Below are 27,072 nucleotides of genomic sequence, written 5' to 3' on the forward strand. Positions count from 1 at the left end.
AATTTTTCGCCGTTGAATGCGATAGATTCACATACAAATTTATACTTTATTCTTATTCTTAATTTGGTTTGTTCTTAGCAAGTCGGATATTTATGCTGAAATAAATTAAAAAAATAGTACTTTAGGTGTGACCATTTCCGGTTACATAAAGTTGAGTTGTTAGGCACTTCCTGGTTCAAATCACTGGTCAAGTGTACCAAAACAAAACATAAATAGGGTGATCTGTGCAAGAATATTTAAAATGAATAGACGATTGACATCTTGATATTCATTTAGCCACATCTAATAGTTGTATGTTGGCAAATGATTTTCCATTATTTTGTAATTTTGCGTCGTAAAATTGTGATATATTCAACTTTCAAGTCCAAACAAAATATCTGTTACAGATTAGCAGACGACGTGATATATTATATTTAAATAAGGCCTACATTTGATATTATGCATGTGAAGTGTACTTTCGAAGGATTCTCTTTTGAATAAATTTGCACCAATATTGTAAATTGAACACCTGTTGATGCCTTTTCCCCCTTTACAGATACATGTATTTCACTTGATTCAGATAACCCAAACACTAACATTTCACATGTATATGTGACAATTAGAGGACAACATACAGTCTTCAAAAGAAAAGAATAGTATTTTATTGCTTATCACAGCGCCCAAAGCTGAGCTGAATAATTACATTAAATTTATATACAATGATCAAAATGATTCTTTAAAACAATTTGGGAAAAAAATACTGTCTTTTCAATATGTCATTAATCAGAGATCAATGTTAATTAAATGTTTGTGGTTAAGACCATATCTCAAATACTAATAGCAATAGGTCTACAATACATTTTGTATTTGGGGTATGGATTGTTTGAAAGGTATACATGACATGTATATGTCCGTCTGGCAGGTTTCATCTCACCTTGACCTCATTTTCATGGCATATCATGGTTTATTGGTCAACATTAAGTTTTTCGTGGTAAGGTCTGTTTTTCAGATACTATAAGCAATAGGTAACTATAGTTAGTGTATGAAATGATTGTGAGGTGTTGATTTTTGTCTGGCAGCGTTTGGATGGTTAGTGTTTGAAATGATTGTATTTAAAGGTGTACAAATGTACATGTCAATCTAGCAAATTGCACCTGACAATGTTAAGCTTATATGATAGCTGTTTTAAAACCATAATCTTTCACAATAAAATGTAATCATTATCAGTAAACAGCATGTGCACAAGTTTATTTGTGCATGATTATCTAGTTGTCTGATTTTAATACCTTTCATTAACAGGTTAAAATGGCTGAAGCAGCATACAAGGGAGGGATTTATGTCAGATCAGAACAAGATCAGGATACTGGTTCAGAAGGTAGTTTAAGAAGTCAAACAAAATAATGGTCACTGTTTAAATTTTGTGTGTAATTTGAATTATAAAAGATATGTTCTGATTTATTTGAATTCTATAGATAAGGGTAACATTTTTTGTTTGTATATTTTTTATGAGTGACACAATAATGAATACTATTCTATAGTCTGAATATATTGTTTAATTATTCTTTGTCATTTTTTCTCCATTTATTATGAAAAACTTCCTTAAAGTTATAGTTTTTTTTTTGATTTTCAGCTATCTGGTGATTTTACTTTTAACAATTTTTCTCTTAATACAATACATAAAGTAAGTTATTTACTGAATAAAAAAGTACATGTATTAAAATAATAGTTAGTGTCTTTGATTAACAATATTATGAGTGAATGATTGTGAAATTGAGTATTACAGAAATTAATGTGTAGTATCAGGTCAGGTAAATGCCTCACATATGAACTTTATAAAACAACAATTGGCTCATTGCCTTCACCCTTAAAAATCAGTATATTGTATTGGTATTACTATTTTCACTATCAAAAATTACTTTGAATGCAATTTAAGAACAAATAATTAGTTAAAAAAAAAGTCAGTTTTCAAAGTTTTATAAACTGTTCATTCAAAACCAATTTTAATTCTGTAAAGAATGAGAAACTGAAGAAATTACATTACCCTCGTTTACTTTGTAACATTGCTTAATCTTTAGTTTTCTGTGCAGTGTTTTGTGGACTTGTTTGTCTTGTTGTTGTTTTTTGGTAAAGATTGCATGAAATGCAATCAAAACCCTATGGTACTGACTAAATATCTAAATCTTCCAAGGTTTATCACTACTTTTGAGATACACAAAATATAGTGCATTGCTCATAACATTCTAAACATCTTATCCATGAATATTTTCAGAAATTTATTAATGAAATATATGCTCAGATATTCAAGTTACAAAATGATGTTATACTTGTCAAGAAAAATTACATTGTGCAAGGTGCAGGGATCTAATATCTGTTCTAAAAATATCAATGATGTCATTGTTAAAGTTATCTTTAAAATTGAAATTATCTTCCTTTGTTCATAATTGTAGTTGAATCAACTACAACCAATGCTTTATACAATGCAATGTTTACTTTTACTTCCCACTGATAAATTATAGCAATCTTTATCCTTCAGTGCTTACAAGCGCTTTGATTCATATTATTATTTGTTTTTCTTTGGCTCATTGTTTTAGCTATCCTGCTGGTAATTTCTTACTCTTTTTATTTAATTTTGACATAATAATTATATAATTGTGTAAAGTTATGAATTTAAACACTATAAAACTGATTAAAACAGGACAGTAGTTTTAAATTCAAGGTAGTTTTGTGTTGACTAATATATATATGTAGAAAGGAAATAGATGAAATTCATTTCAATTTTATATATATAAAGCAGTTATTATACAGCCTTAAAATGCATATGCAATCTATATAAGGTTACAATTTTGCAATTTACTTTTACAAATTAGCATTGTTACATTATTACATTTTTTATTATAGACCCTTACCTGCGAGAAATTCTTGATGTTGTATTTCATCATAAAGAAGAAGGGGCTACAGCTGCTGTGTATGAAACAAGGTAAAAAATGTGGCAATGATTTTTAAATGACCATAAAAAATTTGTCTTTATACTTACTATTATGGAATAGGGATATTAACATTCTTCCATTAACACTTGGTTAAATCTAATGACTTTGTTTTAATGAACCATTTCTCATTAAATTCAATAAACAAATTGTAATGTGGCACAAAAATATGCACATATATATTGATTTGAGGGATTCTCCTGTCCACAACCAAATATGGAAAACAGAAGCTGGAAAAGATGCGAAGAAAATATTTTTCACAATATTTTATGTTCCTTTTATATTTATCATCTATTTGAAATGAGTATTTTATTTATCAATTCTTAATAAGAATTAATTTTACAGCATTTGAAAGTAAACCTAAGAGACCAACATCCAAAATTTTAACTTTTGATTTTTTTTGTGTCTGATTTTGTTGTACTGTTTCTTTAAATTTAAAGCTTATACCAACAATTTGTTAGTTTCAGTATAGGTCCCATTTGTTGAATAGGACAAAAGCACAAATTTACACTTTGTGAAAAGATTGCCAATTAAAGTTTTTTTAATGTGATATATTGTCTATAATTATTTGTTTGTAATGACATTAATACTTTCAGCAAGCCAACAGGTTTAATGAATTTACAGTATTTCCTTGGCAATGTTCTTGAAAATCCTAAATCTGACAGCAGAGTAAAGAAAGGTAAGAAAAATCTATAGAAAATATAGTATGGATTTTTCAATATCAACCTGAGGCTAAAATATAAGCTCATGAGATTAAATTGGAGGAGGGTTGATAGGGTGTGTGATATTGAAAAGCCATATTATATATATACTTTATAAAAAAAGATGTTTTAGTGTGACATGCCATGATGTACCATAATACAGATTTTTGGGTTAAATGAAGCCATGACTGATATGGACATCATCACTGATGGCTGATACAGGATGATTGCCTTTGACTGTATTACAAATAAATAAAAAAGATCAGGAGATGTAGTATGATTGTCAATGAGACAACTATCTAACAGAGTTCAAATGAAGCGGTGACCTATAGTTGTTAATTTCTATGTCATTTGGTCTCTTTTGGAAAGTTGTCTCATTGGCAATATTACCACATCTCCTTATTTTCATATTAATGACTATAAAAGGATTAGGTCATTGTATAGCCTTCAACAATGAGCAAAACCTATACTGTATAATCAGCTATAAAAGGTCCCAACAGAACAAAATGTGAAACAATTCAAAAGAAAAAGTCAACGTGCGGTTATGACAAACAATAAATAGATACATACATGTATGACAGACAGACAGCAACCCAAAACTTACTATTTTAAAAGTATAAATTTAAAAAAAATAGAAATGAGATAGATGTACATGAAAATTGATGGGTTTACAATATCCTTACCTGCAAATATGAAATTTTGGTATTTATTCCTTCTGTCTCTATGATTTTGAGTAATCAACAAAAGTATGTATAAGTCTTAAGTTCTATTTTGCTTTGTGCTAAAACCATAATTGATTTTTGAAGGAAATAAAGAAAACACATCTGGAAGAATTGGTCCTTCAGAAGTTGTGTTTGACTTCAGATCCAATGGAGGAAGTGGGATAGTAGCTGTTGAATCACACAGACTCGAAGTTAGTTTCATAAGTATCTGTTTGCTTGCTCACAGGCAAAATATTTCGATTGTTTGATTTATGTCCAAAGACAAATATTAACTGCATCTTCAGGACAAAAAGATGAGGGTGATAAATGTGCACTGCTACTGGAAAATAGGTTGGGACAAATTCATCAGCAAAAGATTGGTAATAAATAAATGTAAAGTTATTTTAATAGGGCAGATGTAATATTTCAAAATATAAAGTGCATGTATAAATTATGATAATTCCTTTAAATTGTTAAAATCTGAACCACAAATATACACATTGTTTAATGGATAACAGTTGTGTTAATTGACATCAGCTTTGTCAAAAGTTAACACATCCTCATTAGGTGCATTTATTGTACAACTTTTGTGGTTGTATTGATCTAGATAATGAATTATTTTACACTTTTGTATCTATTTGTTGCTTTTGTATTACATTGTAGTTCAACAACTAAATAAGGTAACAAATTTGACAATATGAAAGAGCATGGGATAAGTATCTAGTCACAATACTTGGTCTTTTCTACAATACAGCTTGAGTCCAAAATTTCAGTCATCACCAAATTTGGTCTTGTCTGAATTTAAGCATTGCTTGATTTCTGTCTCATTGATATTTTCTTCAAATTGAAACTACACTTAGACATTATGAATGTATGAACCCTTTTAAGTTTTAAAGTTAGTAGCATAGATCTTGATTATATAAGAATAAGGAAATATAGTCCGCTATAAAAGGCTCACCATGAAAAATATGAAACAATTCAATTGAGAAAACTAATGGCCTAATTCATAACAAAACAATTTCGAATATCAAATATGACAGACATAAACCAACGACAACCACTGAACTACAGGCACCTGTTTTGGGACAGGCACATATAGCATGTGGCAGGGTAAAACTAGTTTGCTGTCCTAAACCCTCCCCCTAACCTAGGACAGTGGTGTTACAGTAAAACATTAGAACAAACTATAAAAATCAGTGGAAAAGGGCTTAACTTATCAGATCGATACAAAGCAGAAAACATCTAATGAAAACACAGACAGGATGTGGCAGGGTATTTATGCATTCCACAACAAATAAGACACTAATTAAAGAATAATTCAGTATAAAGGAAACAATGTAGGCATAGTAGAACTCAAGATTAATTAATTGCAGCAGTTTTATCATGTATATTCCAACATAATCTTTTTTTTTTTTTTTTTTTATGGTAAATATGCTGAATAAATACAATCTGAAATACTTAAACTGATTACATCATTTCAGAAAAAAATAGTTCAATTTGGTTTTTGTCTCGCCTTGACGGAGTCAAAAAGCGAGACATAGGTATGCTGTTTCCGGTGGCGGCGACGCCGGCGGCGTCAACAATGTATTAGTTTGTGATTAGGTCTAGTTCATGGTGAACCACTTGTGGTAGGTCAATAATATTTGGTATGCAGTTGTATTAGCATTGGCACATCTCATTACCATGGAGATTATTTGGCCCTGCCCCCTCAGTCAAGGTCTATTGACTTTGAAACTTTGCTTAGTTTACATGTATTAGTTTGTGATTAGGTCAGTTTATGGGGAACCACTAGTGGTAGGTCAATGATATTTGGTATGCAGTTGTATTAACATTGGCACATCTCATTACCATGGAGATTATTTAGCCCTGCCCCCTCATTCATGGTCTATTGACTTTGAAACTTTTGCTTAGTTTTAATGTATTAGTTTGTGGTTAGGTCAGTTTAAGGGTAACTGTTAGTGGTAGGTCAATGATAATTGGTATGCAGTTGTATAAGCATTAGCACATCTCATTTCCATGGAGAATATTTGGTCCTTACTCATAAGTCATGGTCGACTTTGAAACTTTTGCTTAGTTTACATGTATTGGTTTGTGATTAGGTCAGTTCGAGATGAACCACTAATGTTAAGTCAATGATATTCGGTATGCAAATGTATTGGCATTTGCAAGTTTCATTTCCATGGAGATTATATATAACCCCACCCCCTAATTATGGTTCATTGACTTTGAAACTTTTACATAGTTTACAAGTTAATGTTTGTGTTTAGGTTTGTTTAAAGGGAACGACTTATGAAAAGTCAATGGTATTTAGTTTGCAGTTGTATTAGCATTGGCACATCTCATTTCCATGGAGATTGTTTAGCCCTGTACCTTCAGTCATGGTTCATTGACTTTGAATATTTGCATAACTTACATGTTAAAGTATTGCTATTTTAATTTCAACATTTGCATTATCAAAATAACAAATAGGCGAGACATATCTCTGTGTTAACAGTTTATTTAATAAAACATTTATTATGATATAAAACTACATTCCTGTTTCAGGTCACAAGTTGTAGCAATTTTAGTACCATTCGAGCCAACTGCTGTGTCTTCAAGGGTAGGTAATTCATTACTTTCTATTGAGGCAATTAGATATATGAGAGTTCTTGAATTTGTCAACTGGATAGAAGAAGTCCAGAACCTGCTTATTGAATGGCAATGTTGGGCAGATTGCAGGCGATTGATCACAGAAAAGTGGGTACCTAATTTGTGTAATCAATTCCTCCAATAGTCGCTGAAACTTCACATAAAGATTCCTTAACAGACATTAAAGAATGACAATTACTGTCAAAGTTATCATTTTTTTTCAGGTAAATGGGTCTATGAAGTGATGTTAGGATCAGAAGGAATGATGCAGATTGGATGGTGCACAATTAATTGTAAATTTTTTCATGAGGTAAAGATACATTTTCTATATACGGGTACTTAGTATTTTGCTTTAAAATAAACGTTTTTGTTAGAAAATATGTTGGCTATCACATAATTTGTTTTTTCATCGAATATAACTTAAAAGTCAGTTGGTGTTTGATTAAAAAAAAAAAGAAAAATGGAAGACAATATTAGATAATTCAAATCATTGTAATGTTTATTTTGTATAGTAAATATGAAAAATGCAAAATAATGCATAAGATTAGGAAAGAACCACAGTTTATTGACAACAACAATCTAAGTCATTATACATTTTATCTACAATGTTATTGTACAACCTAATGTATCCAGCAAAGTCTTTGGCGATTTATGTTTTACGAATAGAAACTGATTGTCCAAACACTTTGAAAGCGCTATCGTAAATAATAAGAGTTATCTCCCTTACAACATTATGTATGTCGACATCTGAAGTAATTTCATTCACAACTGACAATAGTATTTCTCTATGAAGTTGTAACATTTGTGCATACTCATCATTTTTATTAGTTTCCCATTTAATGAAATTGTGTGTTGTAGTATTTGTTATCTTTGGACATATAGTGGAAAAGTTAAGTTAAAAAAAATAAAGGCATATGATCTGAAAACTCATTCATTTCTAGAACTTCAAAGTCACTTATAATACCATAATTGCTCGGAGACACAAGAAGATAATTGTTGACACTTGTGCCTTTACTATTACAAAACATGAATTTACCATTCGTATCGCCACCGCGTCTGCCGTTAGCTACAGTGAATCCCGTGTTATAGCACACCTGTAATTATTTTACATCCAAAAGCATTTATAACTTTATCCATTGAGCAGACTTTTAGACCTAGTTCCTACTTGAAATTCATTAACTAATGTCTCAAGATTCAGATTTTTGAGAATGATTTTGAAACTTGACCTTGTTTATTATAATAATAATAATAATAATAATAATAAATTCTTTATTTAAAGAGGGTAAACTCAGTTAGTTACAATAAACTAATCTTCCCTGAGGCCCTCACATACAAATTACAATACAATCAAAAACAGATATTTACACAAAGTTAATTTACAGTCAATTAGTTCAATGTAATATTACTAACATGATAAGATATAAGGCTGTTCAAGATGTACATGTAGTCAAAAAATCAAATACAAATAAAAATAAAAGAATATACAAATACATTGTAGAAAATATAATCTTATCAGGACTGTGTTAAGTACTTCTTGATACTTTGTTTAAAAGTATAAGTGTTTTGAGCTTTACGCATTTTGTGTGGTAGTCCATTCCATAACACTGATCCAGAATAAACAAAAGATTTCTTAAATAGCTCAGCTTTTGGCTTAGGAACTATCAGATTACCTTGAGTGACGCCTCTCAGGGAGTAAGGATTTTTATCTGATTTCAGTTTAAACTTTTGAACTAGGTACATTGGTGCTTCCATATGCATACATTTATATAGAAGTAAATATTTGTGGTATTTTATTCTATTGTCAACTGTCATCCACCCAAGTTTTTTAAATAAGGGGGCTGAGGGGGATAAAGGATCTGCATCTAGAATTAATCTTGCTGCCCTTTTTTGGAGTTTTAAAATTCTTGCTATTGACAGAATACAACAATTACTTTTGCATATTTTCCCTTGTTAAGTCAAGATATCAAATGAAATTGATGTCCTCTAATTTATGTCAAAACAGGTTTAAGTAATATAACTTTAGGATGAATAAATGATTAACAAGCAGCAGGTCTTATGTCAACCATGTTCAGTATGTTAAATATAAATAGGAAACCTGATTTTTCCTGCCCAACATCCTGAGTTAGATTTAAATGTAATAGCTGACAAGTTAACAGTTGGCAGGAAGATATGTCGCTCCACATTAACAAATTTGATTGTCATTTACACAGGAAGGTGTGGGAGACACGGTTGATTCATATGCTTTTGATGGGAACCGTGTCAGAAAATGGAATAAAACAACACAAAGATATGGAGAGGTATCAATAATGTATTTATTGTCTATTCCTGAATTGAAGATCAAGATTGTTGTCAACATACATGTATATGCTGATTTAACATGTTTACTTGTTAAGTTTTTGAGTAAATCTGAAATTATGTGAAAAGGCAAACTGAAAAAATAATATTATTCCAAAGTCTGTTAATGATTTTAGATGTGTTTTGCTCAACTTTAACTTTTGCCAACTTTTGCTTGGTTTATCTTATTATCCATCAATAAAAAGTATTGAACAAATTACTTTGAGGAATCACTGGACCAATTTACACCAAACATAGTCTCATTCATTCTTATATTATATGCAAATTAAAAACCCATACCAGAATTCTTTTCATATGTCTTCAGAATTTTCAGAATTTTTTTTGGCTTTTTATTTCACATTGGAATCAAAGTATCATAATATTATTCATGCAAGGACATACATATTTAAGATGTGAAATCTTTGAATAATTTAAATCTTTACTCAGTTAGTTTTAAAATGAATTAAATGAGTGTCAAATTCATCAATACTTTTACAATAACCCTTTTCTGCTGTTACTCAAAATTAAGTTTATATCTCTTACATTTATTTGTCACAGCTAGAAATAGTACACTGACTCTGACTATGTTCTAGAGGACATATAGATTGTGTTACTGTACAATATTTATAATGTACTCTTTATACTTTGTCAGGCATGGACCACAGGGGATATAATTAGTTGTGCTATCGATTGTGATGAAGGAACAGTTACCTTTTATAGGCAAGTATGACACCTTTGATAGGCAGGTATGACACGTTATATATGTAAGTATTCCTCTATTTAAAGGCAAGTATGACACGTTATATATGTAAGTATTCCTCTATTTAAAGGCAGGTATGACACGTTATATATGTAAGTATTCCTCTATTTAAAGGCAAGTATGACACTTTATATATGTAAGTATTCCTCTATTTAAAGGCAGGTATGACACGTTATATATGTAAGTATTCCTCTATTTAAAGGCAAGTATGACACGTTATATATGTAAGTATTCCTCTATTTAAAGGCAGGTATGACACGTTATATATGTAAGTATTCCTCTATTTAAAGGCAGGTATGACACGTTATATATGTAAGTATTCCTATATTTAAAGGCAAGTATGACACTTTATATATGTAAGTATTCCTCTATTTAAAGGCAGGTATGACACGTTATATATGTAAGTATTCCTCTATTTAAAGGCAGGTATGACACGTTATATATGTAAGTATTCCTATATTTAAAGGCAGGTATGACACGTTATATATGTAAGTATTCCTCTATTTAAAGGCAAGTATGACACTTTATATAGGCAAGTATGACACCCTTTATAGGCAAGATAGACAGTGTTATAGGCAAGTTAGTTCATGTTATTCACATGCATATAACTTAAACCTTTAAAGAACCAATGCTATGTGTCTGAATACAATTGTAAAAAGATCCATTTGAGAATTTGTTTAACAGAATTTTTAATTAACAAAGGAGTCAAACATTTTAAAGCAATAAAAATAGCACTAATTTACCTTGGCGTTCAGAAGAAAAATATTTGTTAAATCTGGATGATATAGCCTTATTAAACACCTGTATAAAGTAAACCACTGCTTGTATGCCCTTTACAATTACATACAGATCAGAAATGCCATAAAGATTCTAATATCTTTCCTATTTTTTAGGAATGGTAAAAATATGGGAAAAGCTTTTACGAATATAAATCTTGGACCAGGATATGCGTATTTCCCTGCAGTTAGTTTGGCAGCATCAGAAAATCTTAGAGCCAATTTTGGAGCAACACCTCTCAGATATCCAGATTAAATTTTTGGGGTACAAAGTGAGATTAGTATTTGTCTTGCCTGTGACGAAAATTGCGGAAAGCAAGACTTAAGGATTGCTTTTCTGGCTGCGACAACGGCGTCAACAATTGTTAAGTTTACTGATTAAGTTAGTTTGAAAGGAACTACTTGTGATAGATCAATGATATTTTGTATGAAGTTGCATTACTATCAGTACATATTAGTTTGACGACTTTTTTGAGGCCCTGATCCCTAGGCAATGGTCTAGTGACTTTGAATTAATTAGCAATTTTCAAAGATAAATTTTCTGCTTAAGTTAGATTGATAGGAACTACTTGTGATAGATCAATGATATTTTGTATGGAGTTGCATTACTATCAGTACATATCAGTGTGACGACTATTTTGAGGCCCTCTTTTTTTAAGTACTTTTTTATGAGAGGTTTCTTATTGATGTTAGTGAAAAAGAGAGAATTTTATGAAGTTCCTAACAATTTCATAATCTATAATCATGCCATACTGTTTCCTTTTATGAAATTAAGGGAAATCAATAATTTGAATGCAGGTTAACAGTTCATAGGCCTTTATTATATACCAGTAATCAATTTATATACATGTATTAGGGTGGATTATTGAATGATCAAAATATAGTTAAGCTGAAAGTGTTTCATATTTTTGATTTAAAAAAAAAATTAATTGAGTAGACAATCATGATTGACCTTAACTTGCCTTACATACCCAGTGGAGGGTTATAGACCCTTACAGGACCCACCTACTGATGATATAGCTAAAGCTTGGTATCTGTTGGACTACATGGAAAATCTCCTTCCTTATGTAAATTCAGGTGATCAGGTTAGTATATATAAACATATGATTATTGAAATAGTGACTAGTTTTAAAAAATAAACCTTTATCGTCATTAGAGGAAAAATACATTATTTTTTTATATTTTCAAATTAAATTTTAGAGCCATTATGTAAATTGTTTCAGCAAAAATGATTGTATGCCCTGCTTAAGATAGTTTGTAAAACAAAATCTTTGTCAGTGATGACTAACTTTAAAAGCAGAAATTATGTTAGTTTAGTATATTTTAGTAGGTTTTATATGAATCTGAATCTGATGATCACTATTAGTGATGTCCATCATTGTAAATGTTCTTGAATATAAGCACAATTTTCAATATATTAGCAGTACTTCTGATTGTTTGCAAATTTTTCAGGAACTAAATTTAATTGACCAAATAATATCATATATTTTGATAGTTTCCAGAAGACACTTTGTTGAAAGCAGATGATACATCACTTGGACATCACCCAAGTAAATCTTGTACAACTTTATTAGTTGCAGCTCATTTGTTTGACCAGCTAGCCCCATTACTTGTAAGTATTCTATTTTTGTGATCTGAACTGAATAACTTTAATGATTTATTTAGATGGCAATAAATTGTATATTCTGTAAATTACATCCATTAAATAGAAGCAAAAGAATTATTAACAATAAATTTACATGAGTAGTTAATTGAAAATCAATTGATAATTAGAAAGATGTAACATGTCATTTTACCCTCGTCCAAATGATTGATTGATTGATTGATAGTTGGTGTGCAACACAACTATCAGCACTATTGGCTATATTGTAGCTGTAACTTTTTATCTGTGGAAGAAGCCCGGAGAGAACCATTAACCTTCTGCAGGAATACTGACAATCTTAGTCAATTAAGACTGGAGTCAAAAGCACCTGCCATGTTGTGGGTTTGGACTCACAACCTCAGTGTTGACATGCTAGTGATACAATATATAAACTAATCCACCACTCAGCCACTAAGACCCCTCCCCTGCTCCAAAGAGGGATATATTGGTTAAGGTCTGTCCATCCATCCATCATTGTTTCTGTCTGTCCATCCTATAATATTTAGGTCATATTTTTCTTATTAACTACAAATTAGAACTTCTTGAAAGTTTCATGAGTGCGTGGTATAATGTGTGATTCATTTAAGATTCATCTCTCATTAACTTCCTGTTACAGAATACTTGTGTATTCTTAAAAACATAATGGCAATGTATGAAATTTTCGATGCATTTCAAGCATGCTATAGTTTTTTACATCTGTCACACACCAACTAGAACTTATAGTTTGGATATCATTAGTGAGCAATAACACACAGTTCAGCTGTTTCAATTTAAATCTACCAGTAGTAAGTTCATTAAACATACCTTCTTCACACCAAAAAAGTTCAGCAATTAAACATAAAAAATCAATGGAGAAAATAAAAGAACATAAGACAAAACTCAGTTGAATGAACTTTTCTAGCTGACATAATAACAAAATAAAAGTTTAGTAAAAATGTCGTTTCATTGTTAGTTTGTAATAGATAGAGGAGTATCACTCAAAGACAGTATGCATCAAGAAACTTATCTCAGACACTGAAAGAGAGAGAGATCAGACACTGATACATGTATATTATGATTGAATGAGTTCTGATTTTTAACGTTTAATGTTTGTATGTATATCAGATAACATAAGATGTAGAATCAGGACGTCTTTGAGCGCCATCATTTTAATTTCAAAGTTTCTTTTTTTTCCAGAAAAATGCATATATAGTAGAACAATGTCTGATAAAGTTTTTATTGAGAATCAACAGCCATGTAAAAGAGGAACAGTCACTAATATGTAACATGTTTGATCTAATGTGGTCATTAATGCAGGTTTGTAACAGTATTGTTTTATATAGAGGAACAGTCACTAATATGTAACATGTTTGATCTAATGTGGTCATTAATGCAGGTTTGTATCAGTATTGTTTTATATAGAGGAACAGTCACTAATATGTAACATGTTTGATCTAATGTGGTCATTAATGCAGGTTTGTAACAGTATTGTTTTATATAGAGGAACAGTCACTAATATGTAACATGTTTGATCTAATGTGGTCATTAATGCAGGTTTGTAACAGTATTGTTTTATATAGAGGAACAGTCACTAATATGTAATATGTTTGATCTAATGTGGTCATTAATGCAGGTTTGTAACAGTATTGATTTATATAGAGGAACAGTCACTAATATGTAATATGTTTGATCTCATGTGGTCATTAATGCAGGTTTGTAACAGTATTGTTTTATATAGAGGAACAGTCACTTATATGTAATATGTTTGATCTAATGTGGTCATTAATGCAGGTTTGTAACAGTATTGTTTTATATAGAGGAACAGTCACTAATATGTAACATGTTTGATCTAATGTGGTCATTAATGCAGGTTTGTAACAGTATTGATTTATATAGAGGAACAGTCACTAATATGTAATATGTTTGATCTGATGTGGTCATTAATGCAGGTTTGTATCAGTATTGTTTTATATAGAGGAAGAGTCACTAATATGTTAACATGTTTGATCTAATGTGGTCATTAATGCAGGTTTGTATCAGTATTGTTTTATATAGAGGAACAGTCACTAATATGTTAACATGTTTGATCTAATGTGGTCATTAATGCAGGTTTGTAACAGTATTGATTTATATAGAGGAACAGTCACTAATATGTAACATGTTTGATCTAATGTGGTCATTAATGCAGGTTTGTCTCAGTATTGTTTTATAGAGAGGAACAGTCACTAATATATAATATGTTTGCTCTAATGTGGTCATTAATGCAGGTTTGCAACAGTATTGTTTTATATAGAGGAACAGTCACTAATATGAAACATGTTTGATCTAATGTGGTCATTAATGCAGGTTTGTCTCAGTATTGTTTTATATAGAGGAACAGTCACTAATATGTAACATGTTTGATCTAATGTGGTCATTAATGCAGGTTTGTAACAGTATTGTTTTATATAGAGGAACAGTCACTAATATGTAACATGTTTGATCTAATGTGGTCATTAATGCAGGTTTGTGTCAGTATTGTTTTATATAGAGGAACAGTCACTAATATGTAACATGTTTGATCTAATGTGGTCATTAATGCAGGTTTGTTTCAGTATTGTTTTATAGAGAGGAACAGTCACTAATATGTAATATGTTTGATCTAATGTGGTCATTAATGCAGGTTTGTAACAGTATTGTTTTATATAGAGGAACAGTCACTAATATGTAACATGTTTGATCTAATGTGGTCATTAATGCAGGTTTGTAACAGTATTGTTTTGTATAGAGGAACAGTCACTAATATGTAATATGTTTGATCTAATGTGGTCATTAATGCAGGTTTGTAACAGTATTGTTTTGTATAGAGAAACAGTCACTAATATGTAACATGTTTGATCTAATGTGGTCATTAATGCAGGTTTGTAACAGTATTGATTTATATAGAGGAACAGTCACTAATATGTAATATGTTTGATCTAATGTGGTCATTAATGCAGGTTTGTAACAGTATTGTTTTGTATAGAGAAACAGTCACTAATATGTAACTTGTTTGATCTAATGTGGTCATTAATGCAGGTTTGTAACAGTATTGATTTATATAGAGGAACAGTCACTAATATGTTAACATGTTTGATCTAATGTGGTCATTAATGCAGGTTTGTATCAGTATTGTTTTATATAGAGGAACAGTCACTAATATGTAACATGTTTGATCTAATGTGGTCATTAATGCAGGTTTGTAACAGTATTGATTTATATAGAGGAACAGTCACTAATATGTAACATGTTTGATCTAATGTGGTCATTAATGCAGGTTTGTTTCAGTATTGTTTTATATAGAGGAACAGTCACTAATATGTAACATGTTTGATCTAATGTGGTCATTAATGCAGGTTTGTTTCAGTATTGTTTTATATAGAGGAACAGTCACTAATATGTAATATGTTTGATCTAATGTGGTCATTAATGCAGGTTTGTATCAGTATTGTTTTTATATAAATCCTCATAAACAACAAAACAACAATTAAGTTCCTCAATTTAAAATATTCTGGTGATCTACAACCTAAAGTAATTGATATATTTTGTATTTGGAATAATAAGATGATGAGAAAAGGATACCTTGATAAAATGATGTAATACATGTATTTCTGATTACTGTGAATTTATTTGAATTCAAAGAAATCAATTTTTAGGGATAGAGAAAACAAGAAATTTTGTGGGATACATTAATCTGTGGGTCTTTGTTTGAAATATAAATAAAATTTTAAAGATATGCAAATTCATATATCCCTGTTTGAATAAAAAAAATAAAAAATCATTTTAAATATTTACATAAAGAAATTGAATATTTAATTACAATATGACATTTATTACATGAAGAAGGCTTTGTACTTAGTTAATTCATGTAGAATCTTTAAAAAATGAATATTCATGTGGATGTCTCAAGCCTGGAACCTCTTCTGTGCTTGTCTTTTGTCATGAATGTATCAATGTTTGTTTTGTTATTGGAGAATACATACAATAAATGGCAGATCTTTGATATATTTTGTTTAATGTATAGCTTGACATAGTGTACATACACTAGACTGTATGTTGACCTCTAGATGTCTTCTGGTTATTTGAGTCTTCTGGTTATTTGAGTCATCTGGTTATTTGAGTCTTCTGGTTATTTGAGTCTTCAAGTTATTTGAGTCTTCTGGTTATTTGAGTCTTCTGGTTATTTTATTTGAGTCGTCTGGTTATTTGAGTCGTCTGGTTATTTGAGTCTTCTGGTTATTTGAGTCGTCTTGTTATTTGAGTTGTCTTGTTATTTGAGTCTTCTGGTTATTTGATTCATAGGGTTATTTGAGTCGTCTGGTTATTTGAGTCTTCTGGTTATTTTATTTGAGTCGTCTGGTTATTTGAGTTGTCTGGTTATTTGAGTCTTCTGGTTATTTGAGTCGTCTGGTTATTTGAGTCGTCTGGTTATTTGAGTCGTCTGGTTATTTGAGTCTTCTGGTTATTTGAGTCGTCTGGTTATTTGAGTTGTCTGGTTATTTGAGTCTTCTGGTTATTTGAGTCTTCTGGTTATTTTATTTGAGTCGTCTGGTTATTTGAGTTGTCTGGTTATTTGAGTCATCTGGTTATTTGAGTCGTCTGGTTATTTGATTCATAGGGTTATTTGAGTCTTTTGGTTATTTGAGTCGTCTGGTTATTTGAGTCTTCTGGTTATTTTATTTGAGTTGTCTGGTTATTTGAGTCGTCTGGTTATTTGAGTCTTCTGGTTATTTGAGTTGTCTGGTTATTTGAGTCTTCTGGTTATTTGAGTCGTCTGGTTATTTGAGGCTCGCCTGGTTATTTGAGTCGTCTGGTTATTTGAGTCTTCTGGTTATTTGAGTCTTCTGGTTATTTGAGTCTTCTGGTTATTTTATTTGAGTCGTCTGGTTATTTGAGTCGTCTGGTTATTTGAGTTGTCTGGTTATTTGAGTCTTCTGGTTATTTGAGTGGTCTGGTTATTTGAGTTGTCTGGTTATTTGAGTCTTATGGTTATTTGAGTCGTCTGGTGATTTGAGTTGTCTGGTGATTTGAGTCGTCTGGTTATTTGAGTCATCTGGTTATGTGAGTCGTCTGGTTATTTGAGTCATCTGGTTATGTGAGTCGTCTGGTTATTTGAGTCATCTAGTTATTTGAGTCGTCTGGTTATTTGAGTCATCTGGTTATTTGAGTCGTCTGGTTATTTGAGTCGTCTGGTTATTTGAGTCGTCTGGTTATTTGAGTCTTCTGGTTATTTGAGTTGTCTGGGTATTTGAGTCTTCTGGTTATTTGAGTCATCTAGTTATTTGAGTCGTCTGGTTATTTGAGTCATCTGGTTATTTGAGTCTTCTGGTTATTTGAGTCATCTGGTTATTTGAGTCGTCTGGTTATTTGAGTCGTCTGGTTATTTGAGTCTTCTGGTTATTTGAGTCGTCTGGTTATTTGAGTCGTCTGGTTATTTGAAGCATCTGGTTATATCTAAATTTTATCATTTGTTTAAACTAATATTTCTAATCTTTTTTTCATAAATGAAATACACCAATTTTAGTTTGATACATTTGTATTTACCTTGATATGATAGTCTTTCAACATAACATAGTATTAATCAAATAAGCAGATGACTTCAATTTTGTTTTATTGTTTAATTGCAATTATTTTATTACAGGATTTTGAAATAAAGGGATGTATGGAAAGTCTTTCAGTTTCACTTCTTTCCCTGTATAGATTTTCTCCAGCTTTACCAGACTTCAAATATCATGTAAGTTTTAGGCCAAACATCGATCTGTTAAAATAAAGCATACTCATATATCTGTAATCATTTGAATGATAATAAATCTTTTATCAGTTGATATGGCATTCATTTTAAAAAAATCAAATATTCTTGGTAAATTAAGTAAAGAGAAAACAGTTGAAAACCTAAAATTGAAAGTAATATGATACTGTTCAGAAATCACATTGAGATGGTGAAACATACTTAAGTCTAGGGAAAGAATTATTTTATGTTTGTTTAATTGGTAAGGGAAAATTGGAAAGGCACTGACACCATATTATGCAAAAATTGGAATGTTTCTTTTTAGTGAAATAGGTATTGATATATACACAGTAACAAAGGTTATTAGCTATGTTGCACCAAGTGCAAAATCAGCTTACAGTATTGTAATGTCAGGAAGTTAGGCAGTAGGCGGTGAGGAAAATGTGTACCTATTTTGAGTACTATATTCCTACAGTTTACAACTCAGATCCTTGAAACTTCACAGAAAGGTTGCATACATACTTGCCAACCTCTGACAATGAGAAATCATGTCATAACATGACATGACATGTCAAAAAGCGTGTGAAACGCGTGACGTAGATGCGGACTTTTTAATATGAACAATGTTCATATAATTTCACATTATATGCAAATTTGTTAATATAAAAAACAATATTCATCTGTAAACTTTTATTGTATTCAACAGTGGTCTGTTTTGCTGCTTTTAAAGCAACACCACTAGGCACATAGCCAAACACCTGCTGGTTTGGTTACATTTACTTGATAACAAGGCACACAATATATCATTGTCGAGTTCTGATCAGAATTCAGTGTAAATTTCTTTATAATTGAAAATGATCTCTCACAGTCAGAATTGATATTTGGCTTAACTAAAATAGCTTCATGAAGCTTTGAAAGAGTGTCATAATGTTTTTTTGCCATCTAAAATGTCATCTATGATCTCTGCAATTGCTCCCAACAAACTATACAATATATGTTGCTATTGTCTGGTCAAAACTGGGTAGTTCATCAGAAGACAGCTAATACTATGAGAACTGATCCAACAGTTCCGTGATATTTCCATCCCCTATGGCCTGTGGAAATCTGTTGGCTACATTTGAAACTGAAAAAGAAAAATATTTTATAGTTGTTAAATGCTTAATTAAATAGCTATGTATTTTAGTTCTCCTCTCATATGTATTGTTATGATTGCAACATAGAGTGCACAATGCGTTACTCGTCCCTCGATGATTTAAACTCGAACTCCCAAATATAATTTATAAATCTTGAATCTTGGTACGTACACATCGTTTTCGCTTAGAAATCGGCTCTTTAGACGACGGTTAAGGTCCTGAAAGCTACCTCTTTCTGTGGAAATTTCCCCTAAGTGAATTTGAAAGAAAGAAAGTCCCAAAATCGTAAAAACTAATCACAAACTACTTACCTTAAGAGCTTTTGCTATTCGTCCATATATAGAAAAATAAACAATGGCCACCAAACAATTACTTCGAAATTTCGGTATTTATCGTGTTATAATGAAAAAACCCGAGAATCGCGATATCACTAACAACAAAAAAATCAAAACAACGAAAAAGCGTGTAATTGCGTGTAAAGTGGTGAAAAGCGTGTACACACCATGTGATAAAATCCTCGCGTGTAAACCGTCGAAAAAGCGTGTATTACACGCGAATATCATGTCAGTTGGCAACTATGGTTGCATATGTATTAAAGGTGTGCACCTGCTAATTGATAATTGTTTGAGGAATTTTTCCTATTTTTCAAGATTTGGGAACTACTGGTAGTCATTTTTCAGTAAAATTTACAAAAGACGGTACTAATTGTGTGTAATCAACTTTTTTGACAGTTTTCAACCAAGATCCCAGAAACATATTGAGGTTGTGCACCTGAAACGTTTTAAAAATGGTTAAATTACTACAGTAATGGTTTCATAATAGTTTTGTCATTTTTTTTCAGAAAGATTATTTAAACTTGCTGTTATCTATTCTTCATCATCAACAAACAAGAAGATATTTATTAAGTAATGTATTGTATCCTTTTTTGTTATGACACAGTAATAATATTCTAGCAAAGAATTGGTATTCTCTTCTGCATTATATTATCATACATCTAGTGTTTGGGGGCTACATGTGTATATTGCATTGACCTTGTCTCTCTCTCTGAGTCTGTTCATCCAACAAATAATTCTTTTGCTCAGGTACTTATGAACAGAATGACTTTATTTTTGCCTGGCAGCTGAACAGTGATTAGTTGTAATATGTGAGCACTTTTCAGATCTGTCAGACTCCTTCTTAAAGGCTTCTTTCTGTTTGCAGATACATTTTTTATTATTTGAATTTTTCTTATTGTTTAATGAACTTAAATTTTTTTGTCACACTATTCGCAAGTACTACTGTACAGAATAACTTCATTTGATCTTATTTGGTCAACAGCTAGACAGTTATGAGTTGTAACATGTGAGTTTTTTTATCTGTCAGAAGCCTTCCTCCTGTTTGTCTATACTTTGAATTACTAGTGGAGTTATGCTTTGCACGACAACGCTTGCTTTCTTGGTTTGATCCAAGCTATGTAGAAATGGTCTAAGTTCAAAGTTTATCCAAATAATCTTGTCTACTCTCATTATAAATAAGAAATTGAAATAACAAAGAAAGAAAAACAAATATTAAAATGCAAAAATTTCAAATTTTCAACAAAGATTACAGTTCAACTTTCTTTTTATTTAGTCAGAGACATGGCTAGAGATGCCAGGTGAGCATTACAGGATAATTTGGAATTTACAGTTTAGACGGTTCTTAAGTGCAAAATATACTCAAAATTATAATGTAACTAGAAAAATTACCTTGTTAAAAATCATGATGTTGACACATCTGAGAAATGTTTTCACCAATATAATTTACTGGCTTTCTAGGAATAGATACGCTTTAATAGAAATAACTGATATCTTTTTACACTTACATTATTGTGGAGGAAGAGCGCTTTACTACTGCTTCTTTTATTATTTCTTCTAAAATTTAGGAAGCCACTTGAAATTGAATTAAAGTTTCCTTAACACAAGTAAGATTTGATAAAATCAAATTTGCCATGTTTATGCATATTAAATCGCCAGATGATAAACAGTTGTCAGAGTTTGTACCAGTCATATGGTTTGAATTGGTAAGTAACAGGCAACCAGATTGATAAACAGTTGTCAGAGTTTGTACCAGTCATATGGTTTGAATTGGTAAGTAACAGGCAACCAGATGATAAACATTTGGTAGAGTTTGTACCAGTCATATGGTTTGAATTGGTAAGTAACAGGCAACCAGATTGATAAACATTTGGTAGAGTTTGTACCAGTCATATGGTTTGAATTGGTAAGTAACAGGCAACCAGATGATAAATATTTGGTAGAGTTTGTACCAGTAATATGGTTTGAATTGATAAGTAACAGGCAAGCAGATGATAAATATTTGGTAGAGTTTGTACCAGTCATGTTGTAATGATTAGAGGATAGGCTGTAGGTTTGTACAAACAACTTTTTCGGCTTCTCAGTGAACAACCACACCATTTTTGTTGATTTTTAAATGGTGTTCTTCTTTGGAATGGAGATGGATGATTGAGTGATTCTTTTTATTTTTTTCTGATTTTACAAGTAAAAAGGAAGTAAAAAAATGCTTACACTGGAAAAATAGTACAGAAATTTATTTACTGATGTTCGTTCCAAAAATCAATAAAGCAGAGGTGTAGTATATAAAATGAGACATTTTACGGATAAAAAACATATGCTCAATGTAAATAGACTATTTTCATATTACCGACTTTTGACTCCGGATTATATAATTTGTCGACTGGTTACCTTGGACATCATGGTACCAAGTCAGGTAAGAGCAAGCTAAAGAAGTAAAACCAAGCTTTCAATTGGTACAATTTTGGGGGAAAATTACCTGGTTAATATTTTTTTTTCACTACAAAATCATCGGAAAACAGTAAACTTTCCCCTCAAATTACACCGATTATATGTTTGATTTTACTTATTTTGGTTGCTCTTACTTGACCAAGTACCATGATGTCCAAGGTAACCAGGTGACAAATTATATAATCCGAAGTCAAAAGTCGGTAATATGAAAATAGACTATTAGAACTTACATTTTATGGATGAAAAAGTTGGTGACAAAAAAACATATTTAATCGATGTAAAATAGATATCCAATTAAATTTTTCTCTTGTATGGTGCTATTTTAATGAAATGAATTATCTGCAATATTTACGTTTTATGCATGTTTTATGTTGGTTTACCACATGTAATACATCTCCATAAAAAACACATACTTTTTCATCCATGATATGAACTTTTAAAAGGTACACAAAATACATAGAATAAAAATCAGTACAGGAAAACCTCATAACTCTTAGAGTATGGTATAATGTCAACTCTTAGAATATGGTATAATATCAACTCTTAGAATATGGTATAATGTCAACTCTTAGAATATGGTATAATATCAACTCTTAGAATATGGTATAATGTCAACTCTTAGAATATGGTATAATATCAACTCTTAGAATATGGTATAATGTCAACTCTTAGAATATGGTATAATATCAACTCTTAGAATATCTCTTAGAATATGGTGTAATATCAACTCTTAGAATATCTCTTAGAATATGGTATAATATCAACTCTTAGAATATGGTATAATGTCAACTCTTAGAATATGGTATAATATCAACTCTTAGAATATGGTATAATGTCAACTCTTATGTCAACTCTTAGAATATGGTATAATGTCAACTCTTAGAATATGGTATAATGTCAACTCTTAGAATATCTCTTAGAATATGGTATAATATCAACTCTTAGAATATGGTATAATGTCAACTCTTAGAGTATGGTATAATGTCAATTAGAATATGGTATAATGTCAACTCTTAGAATATGGTATAATGTCAACTTTTAGAATATGGTATAATGTCAACTCTTAGAGTATGGTTATGGTATAATATCAACTCTTAGAATATGGTATAATGTCAACTCTTAGAGTATGGTATAATGTCAACTCTTAGAATATGGTATAATGTCAACTCTTAGAGTATGGTATAATATCAACTCTTAGAATATGGTATTATGTCAACTCTTAGAATATGGTATAATGTCAACTCTTAGAGTATGGTATAATGTCAACTCTCAGAGTATGGTATAATATCAACTCTTAGAATATGGTATAATATCAACTCTTAGAATATGGTATAATATCAACTCTTAGAGATGGTATAATATCAACTCTTAGAATATGGTATAATATCAACTCTTAGAGTATGGTATAATATCAACTCTTAGAGTATGGTATAATATCAACTCTTAGAATATGGTATAATATCAACTCTTAGAGTATGGTATAATATCAACTCTTAGAATATGGTATAATATCAACTCTTAGAATATGGTATAATATCATAACTCTTAGAATATGGTATAATATCAAAGAGAATATGGTATAATATCAAAACGAAAATGATAATAATCAATATTAATATATGCATGAACAGAAAAAATCGAAACAAACACTAAACAGAGTTGGCATTAAATTATTTGAAATTGTTTGTTGTGGTTTGTGTAGCTCAATCTTAAGTTTTGTGTGTAAAGTTTTGTTATTGTTGTTTGTCTTTTTGTTCTTATTTTTGGTAATGGTGTTGTGTGTTTTTATTGGACTGATGATTTACAATTGCCCCCAAGGTATCTTCTCTCTATCATTTATTTCTATGTTGTTATATTTAGGAAAAAGATGTAGATAAAAGTATAAAGGAAGAGAATGACATGAATAAACAGAAATACTTGATGTCATGTGACCAGCTACAGAATGCTGTTCAAGGTCAGAAACATTTCAGAACACATTTTTTTGTCCAAGCTTCTTTTTTAAAAAGTAAATTGACCATGTCACAGATTTTTATAATATTTTGTATATAACTTGGAAATGTTGATCACTAACTGAAAATTAAAAAAAGTTTTATAAATTACAGTAACTCTTATTTGCTGATATATGATGGAATGTTTTCCCATAAATAGACGTACATTTCTACAGAAATAAAACTGGTTTTATATTTCCTTCATTAAGTATAAGTTTATAAGTCCTCATTCCTAATAAAGGAGGAACCGTCTCAGTGGTCTTGTGATAGCATGTTTGCCTCGAATGTGGGAGGTAGTGGGTTCGAACCCTGGCTCGGTCAAACCAAAGACTTTAAAATCGGTATTTGCTGCTTCTCCGCTAAGCATATGGCATTAAGGAGTAAAAGCAAAGACTGGTCGGCTCGTAGTCAGAATTATGTGTCTGGGTAAGGTGACATGTCTTCCTGCAGACTGTTACCTTGTGAACTAGCACGTTTAAAATCCAGCTCAGTGTGTCGATCTTGTACAATGCAGGGTTAATATTCATATTACATTAACATGTTCTCGTCCTGAATATGCATATTAATTTGCCGCTGGACGTTAAGCAGCCATCCATCATCACCATCTTCCTAATAAAAGACAGTTTTTTGGCAGATTAATTTCTTTTTGAATGATGTAAAGTAATCAAAGGGTCATAGAATTAGTTTTTTTTGTGTATTCATCACTCAAAGTGGAATTATTGGGGAAAAAATACCCCCAAAAAATCAAAAATAATGTAAAGGTTGGAAGCTGTGAAAGTGTAAAATGTTTATGTTCACTACTAACACAGTTAAAGTCTGTTAAACACATCAAAAACAAAATTGGTGATCATACATGTATGACGATTTCTAATCAATTAAATGAAAAATTATCAGACAACAACATTTAATTTTCATTAGATATTTACAGATTAGTGTTAGATAATGAATTTGAGACAGTTTTATGAATATTTTACCCAGATTTTTTGTGCAATCTATACAAATTTGCACCTCTAAAAAAATAAAAGAGATAAATTGGTAGCCTTTTTATTTTATTTTATGCAAAATTTTATCATTGTTCACATCATTCTTCTGTAATTCAGTCTTGAATTTACAGTGGAAGCAGGTCTTTCATTAATAATACCAGATAATTTTGCCTTTTTAAACTATGTATTATAACCACTGAAAATAAGGAATGTTTTATAAGGTATTCATAGGATTCATAAAAAGTTCCACCTAAAAACTGGTAAGAACCACCATAGTCCACAGAAAAGATAATGACATCCTTTGCATTAAGGATGTCTACAGGTTTCTAGTTATATAATGGTTATAATTTATCAAACTTCATTAGAAATACTTCAGTCTTATATTTAAAAAATATACTTACACTCGAAATGTGTGGTCTATGTTGCAATCATCTTGTGTGTCAGGCCATTCATCTGTCCCTTAGTCCAACAAATATTTTTGCACATTTTTCTCACAAACTACTTAATAGAATGACTTCATAGTTGGTCAGCAGCTTGACATGAGATATAAAGTGTGAGCACTTTTCAGAACTGTTAAATACCTACTTCCTGTTTGAAGATATTTTGAATTTTTTCAATATGTTGAATGAACTTCAAAATTTTCCTTCACATTTTTCTCCAGTGCTACTGAACAGAATGATTTCATATTTGGTCAGGAGCTCAAAAATGAGTTGTAATTTGTGTGCACTTTTGGGATCTGTCAAAAACATACTTCTGTTTTCCAATACTTTGAATTACAAATGGAATATGCTTAGCAAGACAATGCATGCATTCTTGTTAAAATTTGCATTTTCCTTTCAAGAGAAAAATCGGCATCCCTATTGTGAAGCTTAAACGAATACCAAAAAAGTGATAGTATTATTTCGAGCTTTACAGTTTTGAAATAAAACAAAGCATTACTCTGTGAGAAATGACACTCTTTGCATGTCTTTTCATATTTTAAGATTTTTAGCTTATTTTAAGCAAATCTATTTTAGCTAATTTTATGCAAATCTCTCTATATATAGTTATGCAAAATTGTTTAAGAGGATTGTTTTTATAAAAGACAAAGAATTTAATTTTCAAATGAATTAATTTAAATAGTTTAATTGTAGCATAGGAAATTTTTTAACTAGATATTTGTAAATTTTGACCTTTCTGTTCAGATGTTGAGAAGATTCAGGTCGAGGTATTGAAAAAGTTGATGATCCACACAGATGTGGTAGAGGTAAGTAAGGTTAAAGGTCAATCTTAATATAGTCAATAGATATAAGAAGATGTGGTATGAGTGCCAATGAGACAACTCTCCATCCAAGTCAAAATTTATAAAAGTAAACCATTATAGGTCAAAGTACGGTCTTCAACACGGAGCCTTGGCTCACACCGAACAGCAAGCTATAAAGGGCCCCAAAAATTGATCCTTAATTTATTTACAGACTTTCTACTTGCCAATGATTTCTACTTGTTATCCTCTGTGTAAGTACTGATATTCATATTTGCTTAGGAAAAACTGTTTCCCTTCAGGAAGTCATGAGTTCACTTCCAGTTTTTAGTGGTATTCCTGTTGTTTAGTCTGTAGTTTTCCATGTTTTTTATTGACTTCAGCATTTACGTTTTTTGCCATGGTGTTGTCAGTTTTTCTTTGACCTATTTTGAATGTCCCCTTCGTATCTTCCGCCTCTTTTTTCTGCTATTAATACAGACCTTTTTTCATTCTTAAACAACTGTTTATGAATTGGTATGCCAACACATACAACAGAACAATGCCTAATTTAGACTAGCACAATTTGTAAACATGACTGTGGTGAAAATGCTTGAGGTTATTCAGAGTTCAGAGATTTTTTACAATAGAAAACCCATTTTCCTTCTTTAAATGCAAAATCTTGTCCAATTATTCATGTTTTTCAAATCATTTTAGATATACTATACATTTAATAAAA

The 27,072-nt window shown here is 30.8% G+C and overlaps 1 protein-coding gene across 1 annotated transcript in view; it reads left to right on the forward strand.

The window, feature by feature from the left end:
• Positions 1-156: 156 nt before the first annotated feature.
• LOC127727227 (E3 ubiquitin-protein ligase RNF123-like) overlaps positions 157-27,072 on the forward strand; it is a 65,489-nt gene continuing 38,573 nt past the window's right edge. The window contains exons 1-18 of the mRNA XM_052234701.1: positions 157-291; positions 1,279-1,354; positions 2,878-2,956; positions 3,560-3,642; positions 4,471-4,577; positions 6,910-6,964; positions 7,218-7,303; positions 9,204-9,290; positions 9,980-10,047; positions 10,981-11,106; positions 11,831-11,948; positions 12,359-12,475; positions 13,682-13,801; positions 18,144-18,236; positions 20,205-20,278; positions 21,308-21,401; positions 24,004-24,097; positions 26,299-26,360. Of these exons, the coding sequence (XP_052090661.1) occupies positions 1,285-1,354; positions 2,878-2,956; positions 3,560-3,642; positions 4,471-4,577; positions 6,910-6,964; positions 7,218-7,303; positions 9,204-9,290; positions 9,980-10,047; positions 10,981-11,106; positions 11,831-11,948; positions 12,359-12,475; positions 13,682-13,801; positions 18,144-18,236; positions 20,205-20,278; positions 21,308-21,401; positions 24,004-24,097; positions 26,299-26,360 (1,533 nt within the window). The 5' untranslated portion in view covers positions 157-291; positions 1,279-1,284. The remainder of the gene's footprint in view (positions 292-1,278; positions 1,355-2,877; positions 2,957-3,559; positions 3,643-4,470; positions 4,578-6,909; positions 6,965-7,217; positions 7,304-9,203; positions 9,291-9,979; positions 10,048-10,980; positions 11,107-11,830; positions 11,949-12,358; positions 12,476-13,681; positions 13,802-18,143; positions 18,237-20,204; positions 20,279-21,307; positions 21,402-24,003; positions 24,098-26,298; positions 26,361-27,072) is intronic.

This window comes from Mytilus californianus, unplaced genomic scaffold (assembly GCF_021869535.1).
Source record: "Mytilus californianus isolate M0D057914Y unplaced genomic scaffold, xbMytCali1.0.p SCAF_19, whole genome shotgun sequence".
Lineage (NCBI taxonomy): Eukaryota > Metazoa > Mollusca > Bivalvia > Mytilida > Mytilidae > Mytilus > Mytilus californianus.